At 34.1% G+C, this 22,218-nt stretch overlaps 1 protein-coding gene across 4 annotated transcripts in view; it reads right to left on the reverse strand.

Moving 5' to 3' along the window:
* Positions 1-22,218, reverse strand: part of NCKAP1 (NCK associated protein 1) — a 113,013-nt gene that overhangs the window by 46,716 nt on the left and 44,079 nt on the right. For all 4 annotated transcript variants that reach the window (XM_054549568.1, XM_002812651.5, XM_054549567.1 and 1 more), the window contains 7 exons: positions 17,290-17,446; positions 14,429-14,485; positions 11,225-11,321; positions 10,760-10,866; positions 9,205-9,337; positions 6,798-6,879; positions 4,860-4,918 (listed from right to left, as the gene is read on the reverse strand). In XM_054549568.1, coding sequence (XP_054405543.1) covers positions 4,860-4,918; positions 6,798-6,879; positions 9,205-9,337; positions 10,760-10,866; positions 11,225-11,321; positions 14,429-14,485; positions 17,290-17,446 — 692 coding nt within the window. The remainder of the gene's footprint in view (positions 1-4,859; positions 4,919-6,797; positions 6,880-9,204; positions 9,338-10,759; positions 10,867-11,224; positions 11,322-14,428; positions 14,486-17,289; positions 17,447-22,218) is intronic.

Here is a 22,218-nt window from a genome sequence, read left to right on the forward strand (position 1 = left end):
AAAAAATGGATAAATAGGATCACATTAAGCTAAAAACCTCCTGCACAACAAAGAAGGAAACAATCAGCACAGTGAAGAGACAACCTATAGAATGAGAGAAAATATCTACAAACTATTCAACAGACAAGGCATTAACAATCAGAATATATAAGGAACTCAAACAGCTTAATAGCAAAAAAAACTGATTTAAAAAATGGACAAAAGAGCTAAACAGACATTTCTCAAAAGAAGACATACAGGTATATTTTTAAACCACTCACCATCGAGAAATGCAAATTAAAACCACAATGAGACATCATCTCACCCCAGTTAAAATGGCTATTATCAAAAAAACAGAAAATAAATGCTAACAAGGATGTGGAGACAGGGGAACTCTCATATACTGCAGGTGGGAATGTGAATTAGTAGAGCCGCTATTGAAAACAGTAGTGTCTGAGGTTCCTCAAAAATTTAAAAACAGATCCAGCAATCACACTGCTGGGTATATACCCAAAAGAGAGGAAATCAACATACTGAAGAAGCATTTGCACTCCCATGTTTATTGCAGCAATATTCACAATCGACAATATATGGAACCCAACCCAGGTGTCTATCAATAGATAAATGGTAAATATATACACAATGGAATATTATTATGCCATAAAAAATGAAATCCTGTCTGTTGCAACAACATAGATGGAACTGGAAGTAATTATGTTAAGTGAAATAAGCCAGGCACAGAAAAACAAATGTCACATGTTCTTACTCCTAAGTGGACGCTAAATAAATTGATCTCATGGACGCAGAGAGTAGTATGATGGTTATAAGAGGCTGAGTAGGGAAGGGAGGAAGTGGGAATAAAGAAGGATTGGTTAATGGGTACAAAAGTACAGTTAGGAGGAATAAGAACTAGTATAGCACAATGGGGCAACCATAGTTAATAATTTTCTGCACCTTTCAAAATAACCAGAAGAGTAGATTTGGAATGTTTCCAATATGATGATATGTGTTTGAGGTGATGAAATATTCCCACTACCCAGATTTGTTCATTATACACTGTATGCTTGTATCAAAATATCACATGTACCCCATAAATATGTACAACTATTATGTATTCATAAAAATTTAAAATTAAAAAAATTAAATCAGAATTGAAATAACATTGTGAAAATAAATTCAGAAGAAATGGATGGTAACAAAACAAGATAATGATTTAACTGCTTCACAACAATGGGGGGAGAAACATGTTACTAAAAAAGAATAGGTTTAAGTAAAAGAATATGAACGACTTGAATATATTAGAAGACAGATGAGAAAAGATATTTGAAAGAGCAACTAAAAATGCTTAAGGGACTGATGGAATACACAACAGAATGAGATCACTTAGGAAGTAGAAAAGAATGACAAAAATACAAACAGAATTCTTAAGAGTAGGAAAAGGACAGAGAAAGATGAAAGTGACCTGTAAAAAAGCAATGACCTTAGAACCAAACTAAATAGGACACCAGTGAAGGCACAAAGTACACTACTAAAATTCTCCCAAAGGCTTATTCTTCTGGTCTGCTCTACTCAACCACTACTGGCTATCTATAGAACTCTTCACCACTCTCTGGCCATGTGCTTTTACCTAACAATTCTTGCACTTCTACCTGAAACCAAAGGTCAGTGATCAAAGTCAGATCATTCATAGTTCTTGTGAATATTTTCCCCTTCTTACAGTAATACTTTATACTCAAAAGTCTCTTTACTTGCTCTTTACTCATTGTTTGTCCTTTTCTTTTTCCTATTCAAAGCAATTTTAACTTGAAAAATGCTTTATCCCTTCTAAGACTGAAATTAACTGATAAACATATTCTGTCTATGACATCTCCTAATCTTTCAGATTTTCAGCTGCTATTTTTTACATTTTTTATGCTTTGTCTCCATAGCTAGATTATAAAATCCTCAAAAGATGAATGTGCTATTTTTCTACAGAGTATATAATACTGCTCAGTATTTTATCTTCTGTATCCTACAGTCTAATCTGTAGGCTTGGAACTTTCACCTTTGAGCTGCTCTTCAACACCTATGTAAACCTTCCAGATTCTGGACCCTGCCTGCTGCCTTGCACTTTTGTTCTCTACTTCTAGCGAACACTTCTCTGGCTTAGTGTTATGTCCCATTCTTTCCTTCCTTTGTATGCATTGTCCTGTTGTCACTAAAAAAAAAAAAAAAAAAAAAAAAAAAAAAAAAAAAAAAAAAGGTCTGTATGCAGTAGAAAGGGGTCTGAGTGACTGCATGTTCTATAACATGGTTAACAGCAATGTTATGCATTGAATTGTATCCCCGAAAAAAAGATGTGCCTAAATCCTAACCCCCAGTACCTCAGAATGTGACCTTATTTGGAATTAGGGTCTTTACAGAGCTAAGCACATAAAAATGAGGTCATCTGAATGGGACCTAATCAAATATAACTGGTAGCCCTATAAAAAGGGAAAATTTGAACATGAAATATGCAAAGAGGAAAAATGATGTGAAGACACACAGGGAGAATGCCTTTAGAGTAATGCAACTACAAGCAAGGAACAACAAAGATTACCAGCAAATCACCAGAAGCTAGGAGAGAGAGATGAAGAGGTTCTCCCTTGCAGTCCTTGAAACAAACCAACCCTGCCAACACCTTGCTTTCAGACTGCCAGCCTTCAGAACTATGAAACAATACATTTCTATTGTTTAAGCCATCTAGTTGGTACTTTGTTATGGCAGCCCTAGGAAACTAATACAAGTAGGTATAGATTACATGAAAAAAAAAATCAGATAGCTAGCTAAAAATGCTCTTATAAAAATCTTAAGAAACTTAAAAAATCTACACATAGGAATAATCAGGTCTACATTCTTCATGTTCACTCAATGCTTTTTATTTTGCTGTGATTGAAAAAGGCTAAAATTCTCATATGAATAATTCAAATGTAAAGGTGCATCTGAAACGCATCTAAATCTCTGAAATTCTCTGAGCCCAAGTATTGGTTTAGGCACTCCTATAAACCGAGAATGGGAGATTGAAGCAGTTCAAGCTTTGTGACAATGACTTTCAAACTTTTAAACATGTATATCCTTTGGCAGAGGAAATTCCACTCCTTTTCTTACATTACAAGTTCTACTTCTGTATTGTTTCATTGCCTTTTTAAAAACAAAGAGGTGTCAATTTTAAAACTTTATTTGTAATAAGAAAATAACCTATAATATATACACATTTAACATTTTGGGATGTTGGTATTTCGAGTGTACTTCCCTGATCTCCCACTAACTGGTAAGTTATTTAATGCTTTTATTTATAAAAGTCTTCATTTCTAAAAATAAGCTCCCTAGAGAATATAGAACAAAAAAGAGAAAAGTGCTCATGCATTTTGAGGTTGGAAGGAAAGAACCTAAGAAAAGCAAAAGCACCTCAGAGTACTAAGCAGACCGCCAGAAAAGTATGGTCATCCTGAGAGTCATTCCTGAGACTGTATCCATCTAAAAATAGCTTCCACAAACAAATATTTCTTATATTTTCTCTTTTTAATTAAACAAATAGAAATTTTATTTATTTATTTTTAATAGCAAAACAGGCCAGGCACTATGGCTCATGCCTGTAATCCCAGCACTTTGGGAGGCTGAGGTGAGAAGATCACTGAGGCCAGGAGTCTGAGATCAGCCTGGACAACATAGCAAGATTCAGTCTCTAAAAATTTTTTTTTAATTAGCTGGGTGTGGTGGCTTGCACCTACAGTCCCATCTATTCAGGAGGCTGACGTGGGAGTACTGCCTGAACGTACGAGCCTGAGGTTACAGTGAGCTATAACCATACCACTGCACTCTAGCCTGGGTGACAGGGCAAGACCCTGCCTCTAAAATATAAATAAATAAGTAAATATTTTTAAAAAAAGACAAAAATAAATGGCAAAACAGTACATAGTACTATCTAATTTACTTGTTTGAACATCTAAAAAAATATAGGCCAGTTATTAAAAGTGAGTATTTCTGGAGAATGAAACTGGGAAAGGGGCAAACTGAATGTTTTGACTTCACGAGTCAAATGACTATATTATGATATAATGACTATTATCATTTAAAAATATATGGATTTTTAAAACATGCAGATTATTGAGAACACTGGGCCATTTTCCCATAATTACTTAAAATATTTACAGGGCAACTAATTTTTATCATTAAGGTTACAGTATACACCAAGGTGTTAGGCTTGCATTCTTAATGCCTTTAGGAACTATTTATATGAGACTTATATATTAAATGAGCACTCTAAGTCTAATAATATTTATTTGTTTTTCAGAAAATGGAAGTTTTTGGTACAGATCGTGGTGGTAAACTATGGCCTGTGGGGCACCTGCTTGTTTTTATAAATAGTTTTACTGGAATACAGCCATGCCCATTAAGTTATGTATTGTCTATAGGTGCTCTCACACTGCAATGGCAGAGTGCAATCATGATGACGGAGACTATATGGCTGCAAGCCTAAAATTTTTTATCAGCTGTTCCTTTATTAAAAAAAGTTTGCTGATGCCCACAGTAGATTTTAAATATTTTCTCAGAAGAGATTTTGTGCTTTCACTTTAGAATTAAATATTTGAATCAGGATAATCAAGAGAGAGATTGGTATTTAAATTTTTAGATATTTTAAAATTATAATAATCTATTCAAAAACTCTTATATATTGGCTTAAGTTATTAATGTATTTATCCAAGTTTAATAATTAGTACAAAATGTTTCTTTTATGGTTAATTATACAAAAGAAATATTTTCAGTAGGTATATAACAATGAATATTTTATAGTTCTGTTATAAAATTTTTCATGTTAACTAAAATAACAAAACAGAATGACAATAAAAGGTTATTCTTACCTGTAACCTAAACCAATCTAATCTCATTCCTCTGAAATCAAATACTTCCCCATCTTCAACTGTAGTAATAGAAAAAAAAAAAAGATTACAAAGCAAATTAATGTTTTCACAATCTATAAGCACATTTTAAATTTTAAGAGCTAAGACAATTCTACTTCTGAGTATAGCTAAAAGAATTAAAGCCAGGGTCTTAAAGAGATATATGTACACCCATGTTCACAGAAGAATTATTCAAAAACAGTCAAAGGTAGAAGCAACTTAAATTTCCATTGATAAATGAATGAATAAACAAAATGTAGTATCTAAATACAATGGAGGCCGGGAGCAGTGTCTCATGCCTATAATCCCAGCACTTTGGGAAGCCGAGGCAGGTGGGTCACCTAAGGGTCAGGAGTTTGAGACTTGCCTGGCCAACGTGGTGAAACCCCATCTCTACTAAAAATACAAAAATTAGCTGGGTGTGGTGGTGTGTGCCTGTAGTCCCAGCTACTCGGGAGACTAAGGTGGGACAATTGCTTGAACCTGGGAGGCGGAGGTTGCAGTGAGCCGAGATTGCACCACAGCACTCCAGCCTGGGCAACAGAGTGGGACTGGGTCTCAAAAATAAAATAAATAAATATCATGGACTATTATTCTGCTAAAAAAGAAAGGAAATTCTGACACATGCTGCTATGGCTGAACTTGAGGACATTAAGCCTAGTGAAATTAGCCAGTCACAGCAAGACAAATACTCTGTGATTCCACTTATATGAGGTATTTAGAGTAGTCATGCTCACAGAAACAGAAAGTCGAATGGAGGTTGCCAGGGGCTAGCAGGAAAGGGAAATGGTGCACTGCTGTTCAATAATCATTAGAAGAATTTGTTTTGCAAGATGAAAATGTTTTGGAGATTGGTTGTACAACAATATGAATATACTTAACACTACTGAACTATACACTCAAAAATAGTTAAGATGGTCAATTTTATGTGTATTTTACAATTAAAAAATAAAAACATTTTAAAATTTAAGAGTGAAGACAGTGAAACAATTCTCAAATCCTGTAAAGACGATGATAAAGGAGACAGTTGTGCTAAGGGAAGTAAAGGCTTTTCTCCTAAGCTCTCTGATTCTTGGTGTGCTTACATGTCAATTTACAGGAGTTTGAATAGAATGTGAGAGACCCTACGAATAGAAACTTTGGACAGCATGCTGAAGTTCCATAAAATAACTCTATATAAACCAAATATCACCAGAAAAAATTATTTTAGTTTCATTACTTAGATGTGGTAGCAATAAAGATTGAACTAAGAAAAATGTTTATACATTTATTACTCAGAAGTTTTCAAGGTTTCTGATATCCTTTATCAAAAGACTATAAAACTAAAACACACTATCAATCCACTAGAATGGAGTGTCAAATAATGGCAAGGTGATTATATGACATCAATTTTTGAGACTGACAGATTTGAGCTCAAATTCCTACTCTTGCTTAATAGCTATTACAGCTTGGCAAATTATGTTCAATAACAGCGAGGTTAACCCTCAAACCCAGAGTTTCCAACTCTGTCAAAAGTAGTAACAGTGTTGAAAAAAGAATGTGGAGTAAATGGGATAATATACACGTAAAGTGCCTGGCACAGACTAAACATTTTATAAATGGCATTAAATATTGTTATTGGTATGCTTGGACCAAATACATGATTTGCTACAAAATGCAAATGTCTTATCGTTTTTGTTACAAAATGCTTTTTTTCCTGCTTAATAATTAGAAATATAAAACTGTAATTATTACTTTTGTAAATAGCATCACAAATCCATTTTGGAAATCTTTGCTTCAGAGAACAAAATTAAAAGATAATAGATCATTAGCCAAATTAGTTGGTAAATTATCTCCTTAATAATCAAGTTTGAAAATCTAATTAGAAGAAAATATGCTTTTATTTAAAAGGCTTATTACCTTGTTTTACACTTAGGGAAGTCATAGTGTTAACAAACGAGGACATGATGATTGATTCATCTTCAGGGCAAACAGAAAGATTCTGAAAAACAAACAAAAAGTAATGTTAAAACATCTATAGTTGGGAAACAACTCAGGTCTATCAATTAGTGGATGGATAAACAAACTGGTATTATACCCATACTACAGAATATTTTTCAGTAAAAAAAAAGAAATGAAATTTTAACACACACCGTAACACGAATCTCAAAACCATTACATTAAGTGAAAGAAATAAAAAATAAATGATTTTGTGTAAAAAAGTACTTTTTTCATACACTATATAGGAAAATTTATATGAAAAAGTATTTTTAAGGTGACAGTATAGTGACAAACACCAGTTGCTGTCAGGGGCTTATGAAAGAATGATGAAGGTATACCATAAGGGTGTATAAGTAAACTTTTAAAGGTGTTGGAGAAGTTCTGTCTTGAATATGGTGATGGTAATAGTTGCATAAATGCATACAGCTACCAAAATTTACAACACGCACTAAAATGAATGATTTTTGTTGTGTGTATGTTAGGCCTCAACAAAATTAAGACCTAAAAACCCTTTTCAATCTAGCTTAAAAAATGAATATTTGATAAACTGTATTTAAAGTGGATGCTAAAAAATAAATTCCTTTTAAAAAGTGGATGCTTAGCTTACAAACTATAAATAAAACACATTTTCAAAACTTTACGATGTGAGTGAATTGTACACTTAAAAATCATGAAAATGGTAAATTTTGTTACATATATTTTACCACAATAAAATATTAACACCTATTGCAATCAACTATGCTAACAGGTTTACAACCTTAGTTCTAAATTTATATGCTAGCATATGGTGAAAAACATTGTGAATATACTTTGCAACAGAAGAGGGTGGTAAAATGTTCAGGCTTTGGAGTCAAAACTTGAGTTTGACTACCGGCTTTATTACTTATGAGCTGTATTGGTGATAAGGAGCAAATTACATAAGGCATTTCTTCTTCAACAAATAATGATAACTATATCCACTCTCACAGAGGTTTTCTACAGATTTGGTAAGATACACTATCAAGAAATCTGGCAATTACTAATATCAGTATGACTGCTGCTGATCCTATACTATTACTATAATTCCAGAAGAAATGCTAAGAATTAATCTTCTCAGTATTAGTAAACTCCACTTTATATAAAAATACATTAAGTAATTCAGGAATTCTGGTTTACTTTTTAAACTGTATGCTAGTATGAATAAATAATAAACAGTAACAAAAGCTTCTAGCTTATCTGTTAAGTAATAACTATTCAAATAAAATTATAGTAAGGCAATAATACCCCAGGTTTTCTGTTCCTTTTTTAAATGACCATGGAAAGGAAGTATCTGAGCTCCATCTAGTGGATAAAAGAAGAAATAAACTATAGAGTTTAGAATACTAGCTTGTAACAGCATATAATTCAAGGTAAAAAAAATTACATGAACAATTTTTTTCCTTATTATATTTTTAGGTTGATTTAAAAAAATGAGAACTTCAAAGTATGGTTATTTCTCTGGAAAACTAGCAGCTTTAGAGTAGTCTTTATATAAAGAGGATTCTTAACTGTTCTTTCTTTATACTATATATTAGCTTACAGTCATTTGAAACATGTAATTCTATAAAGTGAAGCAAAATAAAATATTATTTCCTTAGGGTCAGTTTATTTGGAATAAAAAATTTTTTAAATTTAAATAAAGATGAAAAATATTGAATAAATAAATTATGGAAAGCAAAAAAAGGCTAAAAACCAATTAAGGAAAAAAAATTGGACATTTAAATGGGAATGTCTATACGAAATCTTTATTTACTGGCCATCCTCTAACAATCTTCTTCAAAAAGATTTTTATTCTACTTCCCCTCTAATACTTAATTATCAATTATATTGTCTCTATCATCTCTTCTGAATCTCCATAGCTACTGCCCAAGTTCAGACTCTCATCACCTCTCATCTAGCCTACTGCAGTCATTTTTCTTCTGGTCTCTCTGCCTCCTCATTTGGTTCCCAGCAATCTATCATTCACACTGAACCAGGGTGATCTTTTTAAGTAGTACACCTGATTTATGACTAACCTCCTCTTTCCCAAGGCCCTCTGTAATTTGGTTAGCATACACCTCCATCTTCGGGATAAATAATTGTGTCTTTCCTTATGTTCATTCTGAGCTTTATATACACTTGATGCACAACACCTATCACATTGGACTACAACTAACTGTTTCTTCCCTTCTAGGTAATGATCTCCAAAATATAAACATGATTTATCGCTTGGCACATGATATTTCATAAACGCTTGAACAAACAAATCAAATACTATCAAAGGTGGGAAGGAAGGAACAAAAGGGAAATAGTATGAGATAGTTTTTACCTGCACGAGTTCATTGAGGACAACAGCATCAAAGCCAGAAAGGTACTGCACGTAATACCTCTGCATTACAGGTCCATATTTTCTCACATGTGCTCTAAGCTCTTCCATGTAAAATATTAATTCAGCAATGTGCCTTTTTTAAAAGTTTAAGAAAAATATTTCAAATAATAAATTCATCATTATTAAAGAATATATTAGATGCCCTTAATCTTATTTCTAAAAGCATTTTTCTTATAAAGGGCATCGTTTAATACTTAATGTCAATTACTTCCTTTTTAAATCATTTCATGAATAAAGAAATCATGGAAAGCAAAGAAAAAAAGTTAAGGCTAAAAATCAATAGCAGAAAACCCAAACTGAAAATAAGCAGGGCTGGGCACAGTGGCTCACGACTGTAATTATAGCACTTTGGGAGGCCAAGGCAGGTTGATCACTTGAGGTCAGGGGTTCAAGACCAGCCTGGCTAACATGGTAAAATCCCATCTCTACTAAAAATACAAAAATTAGCTGGGCATGGTGGTGGGTGCCTGTAATCCCAGCTACTTGGGAGGCTGAGACAGGAGAATCGCTTGAACCCAGGAGGTTGAGGTTGCAGTGAGCCAAGATGGCATCACTGCCCTCCAGCCTGGGTGACAGAGTAAAACTCCATCTCAAAAAAAAAAAAAAAAAAATTAAATTAAATTAAAAAAACAGGACATGTCATAAATACATCATCAAAAAATCTCAAATAAAAGAGGATTAGCAAGAAATAAAATTTTTCTGTATGCTCTTATTTCTCTGCTCCATTTTTCTAACTCTTATTGAGAGACTGAACTAAATAAGACAGACATTTTAATGACACACTGAGTTGCAACTCTACAAACAGGATTTTTATTTAAATGTTTTGTGTAGTAAATAGTTTTAAAAAATGAATTCCATAAGAAATATTACTGAGCATAGCAAGAAAACAAAAACTTTATCACCACAAAGCATACTACGAGAAAAGCCCTAATTTAAAACTAAATTTGACTTTGCAGTCTAATTAATATCATCTAATGATATATTACAAACATTCCAAGCTCTTCAAAATAATTTTGCTTCAAATATAAGTCTCCAGATTCCCCAGCCCATAAATCAGAATACAGATGGTGCACAACTTACAGTGATTTGGATGTACTATCTTTCTAATTTACAATGGTGCAGAAGCGATACACATTTAGTACAAATTGTACTCTGAATTTTGACTTTTTTCCAGGCTAGCAATAGGCAGTATGATACTCTCTCATGATGCTGCCGCAGTTCCCAGTCAACTATGTGATCAGAAAGATAAACAACCTATACTCTTCAGTGTACTATGTTGCCAGATAATTTTGCCCAACTGTAGGCTAATAAAAGTGTTCTGAGAACATTTAAGGTAGGCTAGGCTAATCTCTAATGTTCAGTATAATAGGTGTACTAAATGCATTTCAACTTAACAATATTTTCAACTTACAATGGGTGTATCAGGACATAACCCCATTGTAAATCAAGAAGCATCTATATACAGAAAATAATTTTTTAAATGTTGCTAACTTACTTATCTATAAAGTCATCTGCACTCTTCTTTGGCATGTTATCTGCATGACGAAGTAGCCAGATGATTTCATCACGGGCAAAGGATAATGCCATAAAAACAAAAAGTGCCTGTTTAAAAAAAAGTAAGTGTTTATTCTTATTCAAAGATTAAAAACAAAACTGGTAATCTCTTTCTATGTGAAAAGTCATTGGCAAGAAGTGATAATATCAATTCAAAAGAGTGAAGAGACTAACAGGAGAGGACACAAGAGAACCTGTAAGTACGTATGAGAGAGAGCATGCATATAAGGGAGAAGAATGCAGGGAGGTACGATGTATGAATGTCAAGTCAGCAAATTCATTCTCCACTAAATATAAAAATCCTTTTATGTAGTCCCTGGCTCAAATTTCAGTAAAATTTCATTTAGAAATGTTTTTTAAAATTTTAATATGGCACAATTATTGAAATAATAATTAAATGAATTACCTTGGGACCTAGCAATCCAGGCTGATCAGAGAGGACAGTAGCCAATTCCTTCAGTGCAGATCTTAAAAACTTGCGTCTTTCTCTGTGCATTGAACCGCTACGGGGAAAGACACCATAATAGTTTATCTGCTTCTACTAAAATTATTATTGGCAATTAAAGTAACTAGCACTACAGGTTCAACTTCCAAAGTCTTTTTTTAGGAAGCCAAAGTTCCTATAAAAATCATCTTCTATGTGTCTATCGTTAAGTGAGTTTCTAATCTTACATTTATCCTGCCTTTCTTATGTTGCTTTTTAAACTATGTTTCTTCTGTTATTCTCCATCTATCAAAATCCTACCCAACCTTCAAGACCAGTCCTTCAAGAAGCATTTCCCAACATCTAGCTATTTAATTTATCCAATTTTAGTACCATATAGTTTTAAGCACTTTATAGACTATGAAATTCTTGACGGTGACCAGGCACAGTGGCCCATGCCTGTAATCCCAGCACTTTGGGAGGCCAACTTGGGCAGATTGCCTGAGCTCAGGAGTTCGAGATCAGCCTGGGCAGCATGACAAAACCCCGTCTCTACTAAAAATACAAAAAATTAGCCAGGTGTGGTGGGTGCCTGTAATCCCAGCGACTTGGGAGGCTGAGGCAGGAGAATCACTTGAGCCCAGGAGGCAGAGGTTGCAGCGAGCTGAGATCATGCCACTGTACTCCAGCCTGGGTGACAGAGCAAGACTCCACCTCAAAAAAAAAAAAAAAAAAGAAAGAAATCCTTGAAGGCAAAAACTAACTGTATAAATTTTTGTCACTTCCATATAGAAATTAATAAATATAACTTAAATATCTGGTTATCTACATTCTTATTGTTATATTCCTATTAAATATACAAAACTGAATACACAAGAGCTATAGTCAATAAAGGTATTGGGATGAGATCTACTTGGCACTCTTGTTCAAAAATAGAAAGATGGGGAAAGGAAGGGATAATCATAAATATTCATATACTACTTATTTTAAAATTAAGATTAGAAAACATTCTCACACATTAACAGAAGAAAAAAAATCATAAAATGTTTTAAGCATTCCAACTCCTCATACTACACAAAATATACACTGCTCCAAGAAAGTTTTAGAATTTAGATAGGGGTGTGTGTGTGTGTGTGCGTGTGTGTGTGTGTGTGTGTGTAGATGGGTGTGTGTGTGTGTAGATGGGTGTGTGTGTGTGTGTGTGTGTGTGTGTAGATGGGGGTGTGTGTGTGTGTGTGTGTGTGTGTGTGTGTGTAGATGGGGGGTGTGTGTGTGTGTGTGTGTGTGTGTGTTCCAAGAAAGTTTTAGAATTTAGATGGGGGGTGTGTGTGTGTGTGTGTGTGTGTATGAATGATGCCTATGCCAAAAACGTGGGTGGGTGTGTGTGTGTGTGTGTTCCAAGAAAGTTTTAGAATTTAGATAGGGGTGTGTGTGTGTGTGTGTGTGTGTGTGTATGAATGATGCCTATGCCAAAAACCCAAGTATAACGAATACACAACACTAGTAATTTCGCTGTGACACAATAGATCAGTTTCAGAGGACTCAAAATCCATCCTCTCCCTGCATGACCTTAGGTTCCAACTCTAAGTTTCAGTTTTTCATCTGTAGAATAAGTATGATGACATCTGTCTCAAAAGATGCACAATCTTTCATGATGTCTGATATATAGTGCTTCTGTTACTTAATTTCAATGACAAGCTCTTTTTACTGACAATAACAAAGTCATCGTGTCATTTCCAAGAAGAAAATGAACAAATGTTATTTTGATTATTTTACTTCACAGGATTACTGTGAGGAGCCTGTAATGGTTATTGGGAGAAAATGTCTATAAAGTACTTGGGCCTGGCACATGGTAATGAGTCCTAGAAGTTACCACTGCTTACTACTTATAATTATTTTATTTAATAAACAGAAGAAGGAAAATAAAAATACCTTACTTGTAAAAGATCTTTATAAAAGATAGCTATGCCTATATGTCTGCCTATAGTAGGGTCTATCCCACAAAGAAATAATAATCATGTGCATTTCTGCAAATCTAGAGAGGAATTCTAACAAACTCCAAAGTACGTTATCTGCACTAGAAATCATTTTTGAAAAATTAAGCACATGTACTTCATTCAAGTAAATAAAATATGCATGAGGAATGATATAGCACAAATACGATGAGTAAAGATGGTTTAAATTCCCAATATCTACCCTTATAGCCTAAACTGAAATTCTAAAACTTCCTGTGGTTTTATAGTTTTCTCTATGGAGTGATGCTTGTCTTCTCTCTGCCTTATATAGAAATATTGATAGATCAAATAATATTATCTGTATATAGTACCTAAGTTCACTGGAGAAAATATTCTACATTAAGTATATCATATACATAACAAAGTGAAATATCAAATTATTTAGAATTATTTTATGAGAAAACTGGAAAGTTGTTCAAAGATTTAAAATATACTAATTTCTCACTTAGGATATCTATATATTTACTAATATAAGAAACTAAAATTGGGAAAGAGGTGTACTCTTAAAAGTAAATATTTGCCGGGCACAGTGGCTCATGCCTGTAATGCCAGCACTTTGGGAGGCCAAGGCAGGCTGATCACTGAGGTCAGGAGTTCAAGACCAGCCTAGCCAACACGGTGAAAACTTGTCTCTACTAAAAATACAAAAATTAGCTGGGAATGTACGGCGGGTGCCTGTAATCCCAGCGACGCAGGAGGCTGAGGCAGGAGAATTGCTTGAACCCGGGAGGTGGAGACTGCAGTGAGCCGAGATGGCATCACTGCACTCCAGCCTGGGTGACAGAGTGAGACTGTCTCAAAAAAAAAAAAAAAAAAAAAAGTAAATATTATCTGTAAGAGTTATAAAGATATATTAATTTTCATGTAGTAGTACAAAAATCATATTGGTATGCAGAGCATAGTGGCAGTGAGATTATACCCAAAGTAAGAGTCCTTTGTGTGATACTTCCTTATAGCATTTTATCAACACTTCAAAAACATTTAAAATCTGACTTCACTAATTCCAAGGTTCTACATATTGAGGAAATATACTTAATACTTCTCATTGACTGAAAGTCCCCCCTTCTACTACCATATCTTGCATACTATTAATCTGTACTCACTTCAACAAAATGATGCTTTAAGAATTTTTCTTGATTAAAGCTACCACAGATAAAATAAAACTACTTACGCATGTGACACGGCTGCCTCCTTGCATTCTCTTATGTCATTAATACGTTTATTATAGCTAGGTGCAAAAACAAATTAGAACGTTAGTTTAATTTGATCAATAACTGTCAAAATGAGTAAGTCTAATACTAGAAGTCAATTAAAAATGACATTATCAATTTAGAAACTGGCCCTCAAACTGGAAGTGCATGGAAGAATCTACCCACACTTTTTCCTAGCACTTAGATGTCCAGTCAAGCCTTCCTAAAAAAAAAAGTAACATTATATTAAATCCAACAATAAAATTAAACTTCACAATATAGATTTTCATTTTATTAAATGTTATTACTTCCTTAAGCCCCAATGGAGACACTGAAATTATACTTCTGATGTAATTAACATCAGAAGTGATTTCCAAAAATCTAAAGTACTGACAAAGCTATCACTTCTGACTTTTTAATCAAGTCTATCTTTAAGCATGAAAAAATTCTGAAAGGATATATATTAGTGATCAAAAGTAGTGACTGTTTGGATAAAAAGGTTTTGTGAAGGAGAAAACTGAGGCAGAAAAGCATTTGCCGACTTCAAATTATTTTAAGAGAACTATATATGATTTTAAGCTACGTATTTTTTTTAAAAAACTTATTTTTCAAATAAAAAAACATTTAATTAACATCAGCTTAAAGATGCTACCATAAAAACAAATGCTAATAAATAATTTCATGAATAATAGATATAAAAACTCAAAATTCCTGAAATGTTAAAGAAAAAATATCTTCCTGACAACCTCTCTAAAAATCTCTTACACTATGGCTGGGTACGGTGGCTCACACCTGTAATCCCAGCACTTTGGGAGGCCAAGGTGGGTGGATCACTTGAGGGCAGGAGTTCAAGACCAGCTTGGCCAACATGGTGAAACCCCGTCTCTACTAAAAATACAAAAATTAGTCGGGCATGGTGGCGGGCACCTATAATCCTAACTACTCGGGAGGCTGAGGCAGGAGAATCACTTGATGCCGTGAGGCGGAGGTTGCGGTGAGCCGAGATCACACCACTGCACTTCAGCCTGGGTGACAGAGTGAAACTCTGTCTCAAAAACAAATAAAAAAATAAGTAAATAAATAAAAATCTCTTACACTAAAATGAACTCCAACTTCTATATTTAAGTGGTCTAAGATTTATTTATGTATTCTTTGAGCAAATTTCCAAAATATAATAATTCTGTAATCATCACCCTCTATAATTAATACTTTTATACTTATGGTTTGATTATGATAATTCATATTTTAAACTGGATGATCATTCACAATTAAATTAAAAATGGAAACGTCTCACAATTTTAAATACAGAGATTCTCAAATGATAAATTTATTATTAATAAAGCATAACAAAGACAACTGGTTTCACTATGCCATTAAATTTACTTGCACCATACGTAAGTTCACTCAATATACAGAGGCTAACTGGTTTTAAATGTTTACATATATTTAAATATGATTCTACAATGAGTTTGTCAGTATGCTAGTACATGATATTAATATAAGTTTCATGATTTTCAATCTAAATCAATTAGAAAGTGACAAAGCCCATCTTGCATATAATATTTCAGGGTATTCCACCATCTAAAATAAGAGCTGAAAAGTACATAGGGCACTATTTATCATATGACTGACAGGTCACTGGCATAAGAATATCAGTATGGTGACAGAAATCAGAACAGTAGTCACTTGAGAAAGGAGTGGGGGGAGTGGGGACTAGGCATGGCAGTACTGACCAGAAAGAAGCACAAAAGAATGCTCCAGAGATGATGGAAATGTTCGTACATCTTGATTTAAGTGGTGATGACGCCAGAGTTTTCATATGCAAAGTCACTGAGTTACACAACTAAGATGTATGTATTTTTCTGTTTGTATTTTCTCTCAAAAAAGTACTCAGGAAGAAAAGGGCAGATTCCTTTAACCTCTCCAAGATACAGATAGAGGAGGTTAGAGGTGATGCTCAGGAACCTGGATTTCAATTTGCATTTCAGGGTAATTTTTATGTACACTAAAATGTGGGATATATTGGCTTACATTTAGTGTCCGACATATACATTCAAATATCTAGAAGTTTTATTTCATTTCAATGTCATTAAGTCATTATTCAACTGGATGTGAAATAAATACAGGCAAATTTCATTGTTATTTGAAGCTAGGAAGCCCAACATAAATATTCAAAGTAAGTACAGCAGATCCTATTTTTAAAAGATTTCATAATTGCCACCAAGTCTGAGTTCAATTTGGCTTTTATACATTGGCTACAGAATCTCAAGTGGAGAGAAATAAAGTTATTAAAAATTTCAAAGAAACACATTTCAGATAATTATCTGCTGAACTGGAAATAAATGAAAATAAATCATGTGGAATACTTTCTATTATTTAAATAAAAACAACATGATTTCCTACATGCAGTGATATGAATTCTGTAATGGTTATAATTAATCCAATTAACTATTTTTTATTGCTTCATATACTTTTACAAGTACATCCTATTCTAAAATAACACTTAAAAAATTTTAAACCTCTAAAATGTATATGGTACTTTCGCATTTAAAATCATATATGACTTGCAAAAGAAGACGTATTTTCCTTCTCCTATATTACATGTTTTGAAAGGTCAGGTAACCTCAGTTTTTTTTTAATATGTGAAGTTCCCTGTAAAAAATATGATTATTAACTATCAGGATGACCATTAAAAACAACTTCCTGGGATCCAAGTCAGATGGTATAGGCTGTATCTTCCTGCACAGTGAGTGTGACTACTCCTTTATCCCCAAAACTTCGGTAAAGATAACTCACTCACCACCCTTCTCCAAAAAAGACAAAATAAATGAAAATGCCATACCCTCGTATGTTTACAAATAAGTCTTCTGCAGCTTTGTGAATGTGGAAAACTTCATCCCGAAACAGAGAGAGGCAAGAGCTACTTTGAAGAGCTAGTTTCCAAAGGTTCAGTGCTGTAGCGTCAGTATTTAGGATCCCATGGCACAAAATAAAGCCAACTTTAAATAAAAAGAAAGCAAATACAAATGTAAATGTAAAAGTATTCCAAAGTTTGGTGACAGTGTAGCTTTTGAAAAATACAGAAACGTAACCACGATCACTAAATTCAGGCTTCTGAGTGACAGTAACAATACATATGTATAAACCATGGTAACAACATGATTCTTTTCCAATTATAATTTTCTGTATTCTGCAAAACCAGTTATTTGAACCTGCACTGACAAAACGGGAAAAATGTCACTTCTGGGTTATGAACCAAGTCATTTTAATAAAAGTAACATTTATAAAATATTTTCAACCAAAGTTCAGAAATTTCTAATTAACATATAATGCAGTAATCATTACGGTTGTTATAATAACTTAAAAATAAAGCTTGTCTTGGGGCCCGGTGCTGTGGCTCACGCCTTTAATCCCAGCACTGTGGGAGGCTGAAGTGTGAGGATTGCTTGAGCCCAGGAGGCAGAGGTTGCAGTGAGCCGAGTTGCGCCACTGCACTCCAGCCTAGGTGACAGACCCTGTCTCAAAAAAAAATTTTTTAATGGCCGGGTGCTCATGCCTGTAATCCCAGCATTTTGGGAGGCCAAGGCAGGCGGATCATGAGCTTAGGAGTTCGAGACCAGCCTGACCAACATGGTGAAATCCCGTCTCTACTAAAAATACAAAAATTAGCCAGGAGTGTTGGCACGCCCAGCTATCCAGGAGGCTGAGGCAGGAAAGTCTCTTGAACCCGGGAGGTGGAAGTTGCAGTGAGCCGAGATCATGCCACTGCACTCCAGCCTGGGTGACAGAGCAAGACTCTGTCTCAAAAAATACATATATAATTTATATATATATATAATATGCATACATACATAAAGAGAATCTACTTTCCTAATCATGAGAATAAATCATAGCATCTCACATTTTAATAGCATCCTCACATTTTTAATAGCAATTTATAGTTTATTAAGTCTTCTCATATATATTATTTCAAATGATTATCCTGTGTAGTAGACAAGACAGGTGGTATTCTTTCTTTTTTTTTCTCTTTTTGGTAGAGATGGGGTCTTGTCATGTTGACCAGGCTGGTCTCAATCTTGTGGTCTCAGGCCATCCTTCCACCTCAATCTCCCCAAGAACTGGGATTACAGGTATGAGCAACTGCACCTGGTCCATATGCTTCTTATAGTTGAAGAAGTGAAGGGTCATTGACTTTACTAAAATACTATTAAAGTAGTAAAGCTAGGACTTAGCCCCAATTATTCATGCTTAAAGTCCAATACTTTCAATATATTAAGCTGCTCTTTATTATATGAATTCTAAATATCTTTTTTACCTTTTGTTATCTAATCTGGAAATCCTATATAAATGTATAATTTTATACATGCTGACTGATATCCTCTCTAGTCTTCTATACTAGGACGTAAGACCTCATCTTTCATTCACTGAACATTTACTCAGTGTCTACTATATACAAGGTTCTGTAGTGGGCCAGTTAGAAACCAATCCCATTTTCTTTGAGACTTCCCTATGATTCTCAATAATCACTCCGATGTTTAAACTCCTATTATAGCTGTACAACTATCTTGACACTTTAACATAAAACTTGCCATTTATCTTTTGATTCTTAGCTCAAGCTTCCTTCTTGGGTCACTAGAGAAGCAAGCTAACTCTGTAAGTAGGCATATATTGTAGAGTCATACACACATATTTAACTTCTTTGACTTGAACTCTACAAAAATATTTTTCATACAACAGGGCCCCTAAAACAAGCCAATTATTCAATCTGGCACACAATCAAAGAAACAGAATACATGTATGAAAGATTAAAGAGCCCTCAAGAGAAATTTTGTTTATAAAACATTATCCTCTTATGTACTTGACTTTCCACCCTAATATCAAGTGAAATCAGATTTCACTTAGTGTCTTACACCTCTTTGTACATTAACACTTACGAAATACTTGCTACTACTAATACAAAGTTTCTCTGAAAATTTTTATCCCTTACAAGTTAAAAGTGTTTGTTTTTAACATATGTGTTATGAGTTAAAGTATATTTATTTGTTTAAATTGGACCAAAAAAGGCAAATAAATTTAAAATAGATTGCCCAGGCTGGGCGTGGTGGCTCACACTTGTAATCCCAACACTATGGGAGGCCAAGATGGACGGATCACTTGAGGTCAGGAGTTTGAGACTAGTTTGGCCAACATGGTGAAAACCCCATCTCTACTAAAAATACAAAAATTAGCCAAGCATGGTGGTGGGCACCTATAACCCCAACTATTCGGGAGGGTGAGGCAAGAGAAATGCTTGAACTCGGGAGGTGGAGGGTACAGTGAGCTGAGATCATGCCACTGCACTCCAGCCTGGGTGACAGAAAAGACTCAAGTCTCAAAAAAATAAAATAAAATAAAATAGATTGCCCAAGATTAGGGGGATGACTTATTAACTAAACTACACATCAATCTCCTTTACCAAAATTAGGATGAAAGGAAAAAAAAAAAAATTTAAAAGTAGCTCTTAAAACAGAAGACCAAGTCTTGACAAGAAAGTTGAAGAAAATCTTTGAAGGCAGAAAACAGATAAAATTGGATTATAAATATAAAAAACAAGGCAGAAATTAGTAATCCAAAACTCTGGAGACAGGAAAAAAAATCTTTCCTAAGGAGTCTCCCAAATCCAGTCAATAGACCCAAAAATGAACCCTAAAATACGTATCAGGATAATTAATTTTACAACTGTACTCCAAATGCTGGGTCCTCAATATTCTAGGTCCTGCACAACTCTTAGCATCGGGCTATAATCTAGAGCAGTGATTCTTAAACTTTAGCTTGCATCAGAATCACTGAGAAAGTACATTAAACAGATTGTTAAGACCCATCTGCAGAGTTTCTGTTTAGTAGGTCTTGGGTAGGGACCAAGATTCTGCATATCTAAGAAGTTCCTAGGTGTTGCTGATGTTGCTGGTCCAGGAACCACACTTTGAACTAATCCGGAACAAAGCTCCAAAGAAAGTAGACTACCTACTGAAGAAAAATCCTAGTCTGGGTAGTAGTTCCAAAAAGAGAAGTGCAGAATTTGAGGCAACTCCTAACCTCCATATTAGCTCTACTCAGGGTTCAAATACATGAAAGAAGCAAAATTCATTCTGTATCTTGGCAACTGTGGTTATCCCAAATCTGCCTTCTCCATGCCCATATATTCCCCATTAGGGTAACCTGCTTCCTGATCGACTTACCGGCTCATTACACAAACTCATGCCATCAGCATTCCCGTTTAAAATAAAGACCAGTGGGAAGCAAAATCCAGAGGTCACTAATGACAGCTAACTCTACTAATTAACTCAATTATTCAGCCGTACATCCATAAGCACAAAACAACTAACAATTACCACACAACTGAGCAAGATCAAAACTCTGAAAGCTGTTTTTCTAAATAAACTATGAGACAAAGCATGAAAATTTCATTTATCTTTATAGAAGAAAATATAAATATCACAAACCTGGTCAATGTAAAAAATAATATAATTAATAAAAATAGCTAAGGCCAGATAATATTGTTAAATTTCCCCTCTTTCATACTAAAAACAACACTACTCAAAGTATCAGTCCAAAATTAGACTAAGTATTGGAACAGGGTATTTAGAAATTTTCATAAATATTTCACAGTGATTTTGGAGTAGAAACCTAATAATCTGTTAGACTGAATCTAGTAATAAAAACTATGAGCTTGTATTTTATGTCTTTATTACTTCGTTTTTCTGGTAATTCTAGTAATTCATTTTCTTTATTTTATTAAAGGATCAATCCAAAAAATATTAAAGAAGAAAAACTAGTCCTTCACCATAGTTTGAGAAACACTGTAATAAAAAGTCAACAAATACAGTCATCTCTCAATGTAGGGGATTGGTTCCAGGACCATCAACGGATACCAAAATCTGTGGATGCTGAAGTTCCTTATATAAAATGGTGTAGTATTTACATATAACCTACATACTTCCTCCTGCGTAATTTAAATCACCTCCAGATTACTTGTAATACCTAATACAATACCTACACATCACTTCATTTGCATGAACTCAATGTAATACTCATTATGCAGTAAGTTTTGCTTTTTGGACCTTTGTGAAATTTTTTCCCTTATTTTAATTGGCTGTTGACTGAATCTCTGGATGCAGAACCCCAGGATATAAAGGGCCAACTCTATTCTCTAAAGGTTAATAAATCAAAAACAAAACCTATAAGAATGAAAAAACACAAACACTTCAAAATTATTTCCGTGTGGCAGTGAGCCTAGGGGTGAGCAGGAGGAATTTATCTATATTACAGAAATTCTCATTCTGTATTAAACCTATGTGTCTCCACGGAATAGTACACAGCCATAAAAAAAAATGAATTCATATCCTTTTCAGTAACATGGACAGAGATGGGGGTCACTATCCTTAGGAAACTAAGGCAGAAACAGAAAACCATATACTACATGTTCTTACTTATAAGTGGGAGCTAAACACTTGAGTATACATGGGCACAAAGAAAGGAACAATAGACACCAGGGCCTACTTGAAGGTTGGGATAAAAAAAACGACCTATCAGGTACTATGCTTATTACCTAGGTGACAAAATAATCTGTACACCAAACCCCCATGACATGCAATTTACCTATATAACAAACCTGCACATGTACCCATGAACCTAAAAGTTTAAATAAATAAAATCTCTTTTGAAGCTGATAAACAAACAGCTTAAAAGCAAATACAACAAGCTATTAGCAGTCATAGAAACTTGGTGGTAG

The sequence above is a fragment of the Pongo abelii genome, chromosome 11 (assembly GCF_028885655.2).
Source record: "Pongo abelii isolate AG06213 chromosome 11, NHGRI_mPonAbe1-v2.0_pri, whole genome shotgun sequence".
Classification (NCBI taxonomy): Eukaryota; Metazoa; Chordata; class Mammalia; order Primates; family Hominidae; genus Pongo; species Pongo abelii.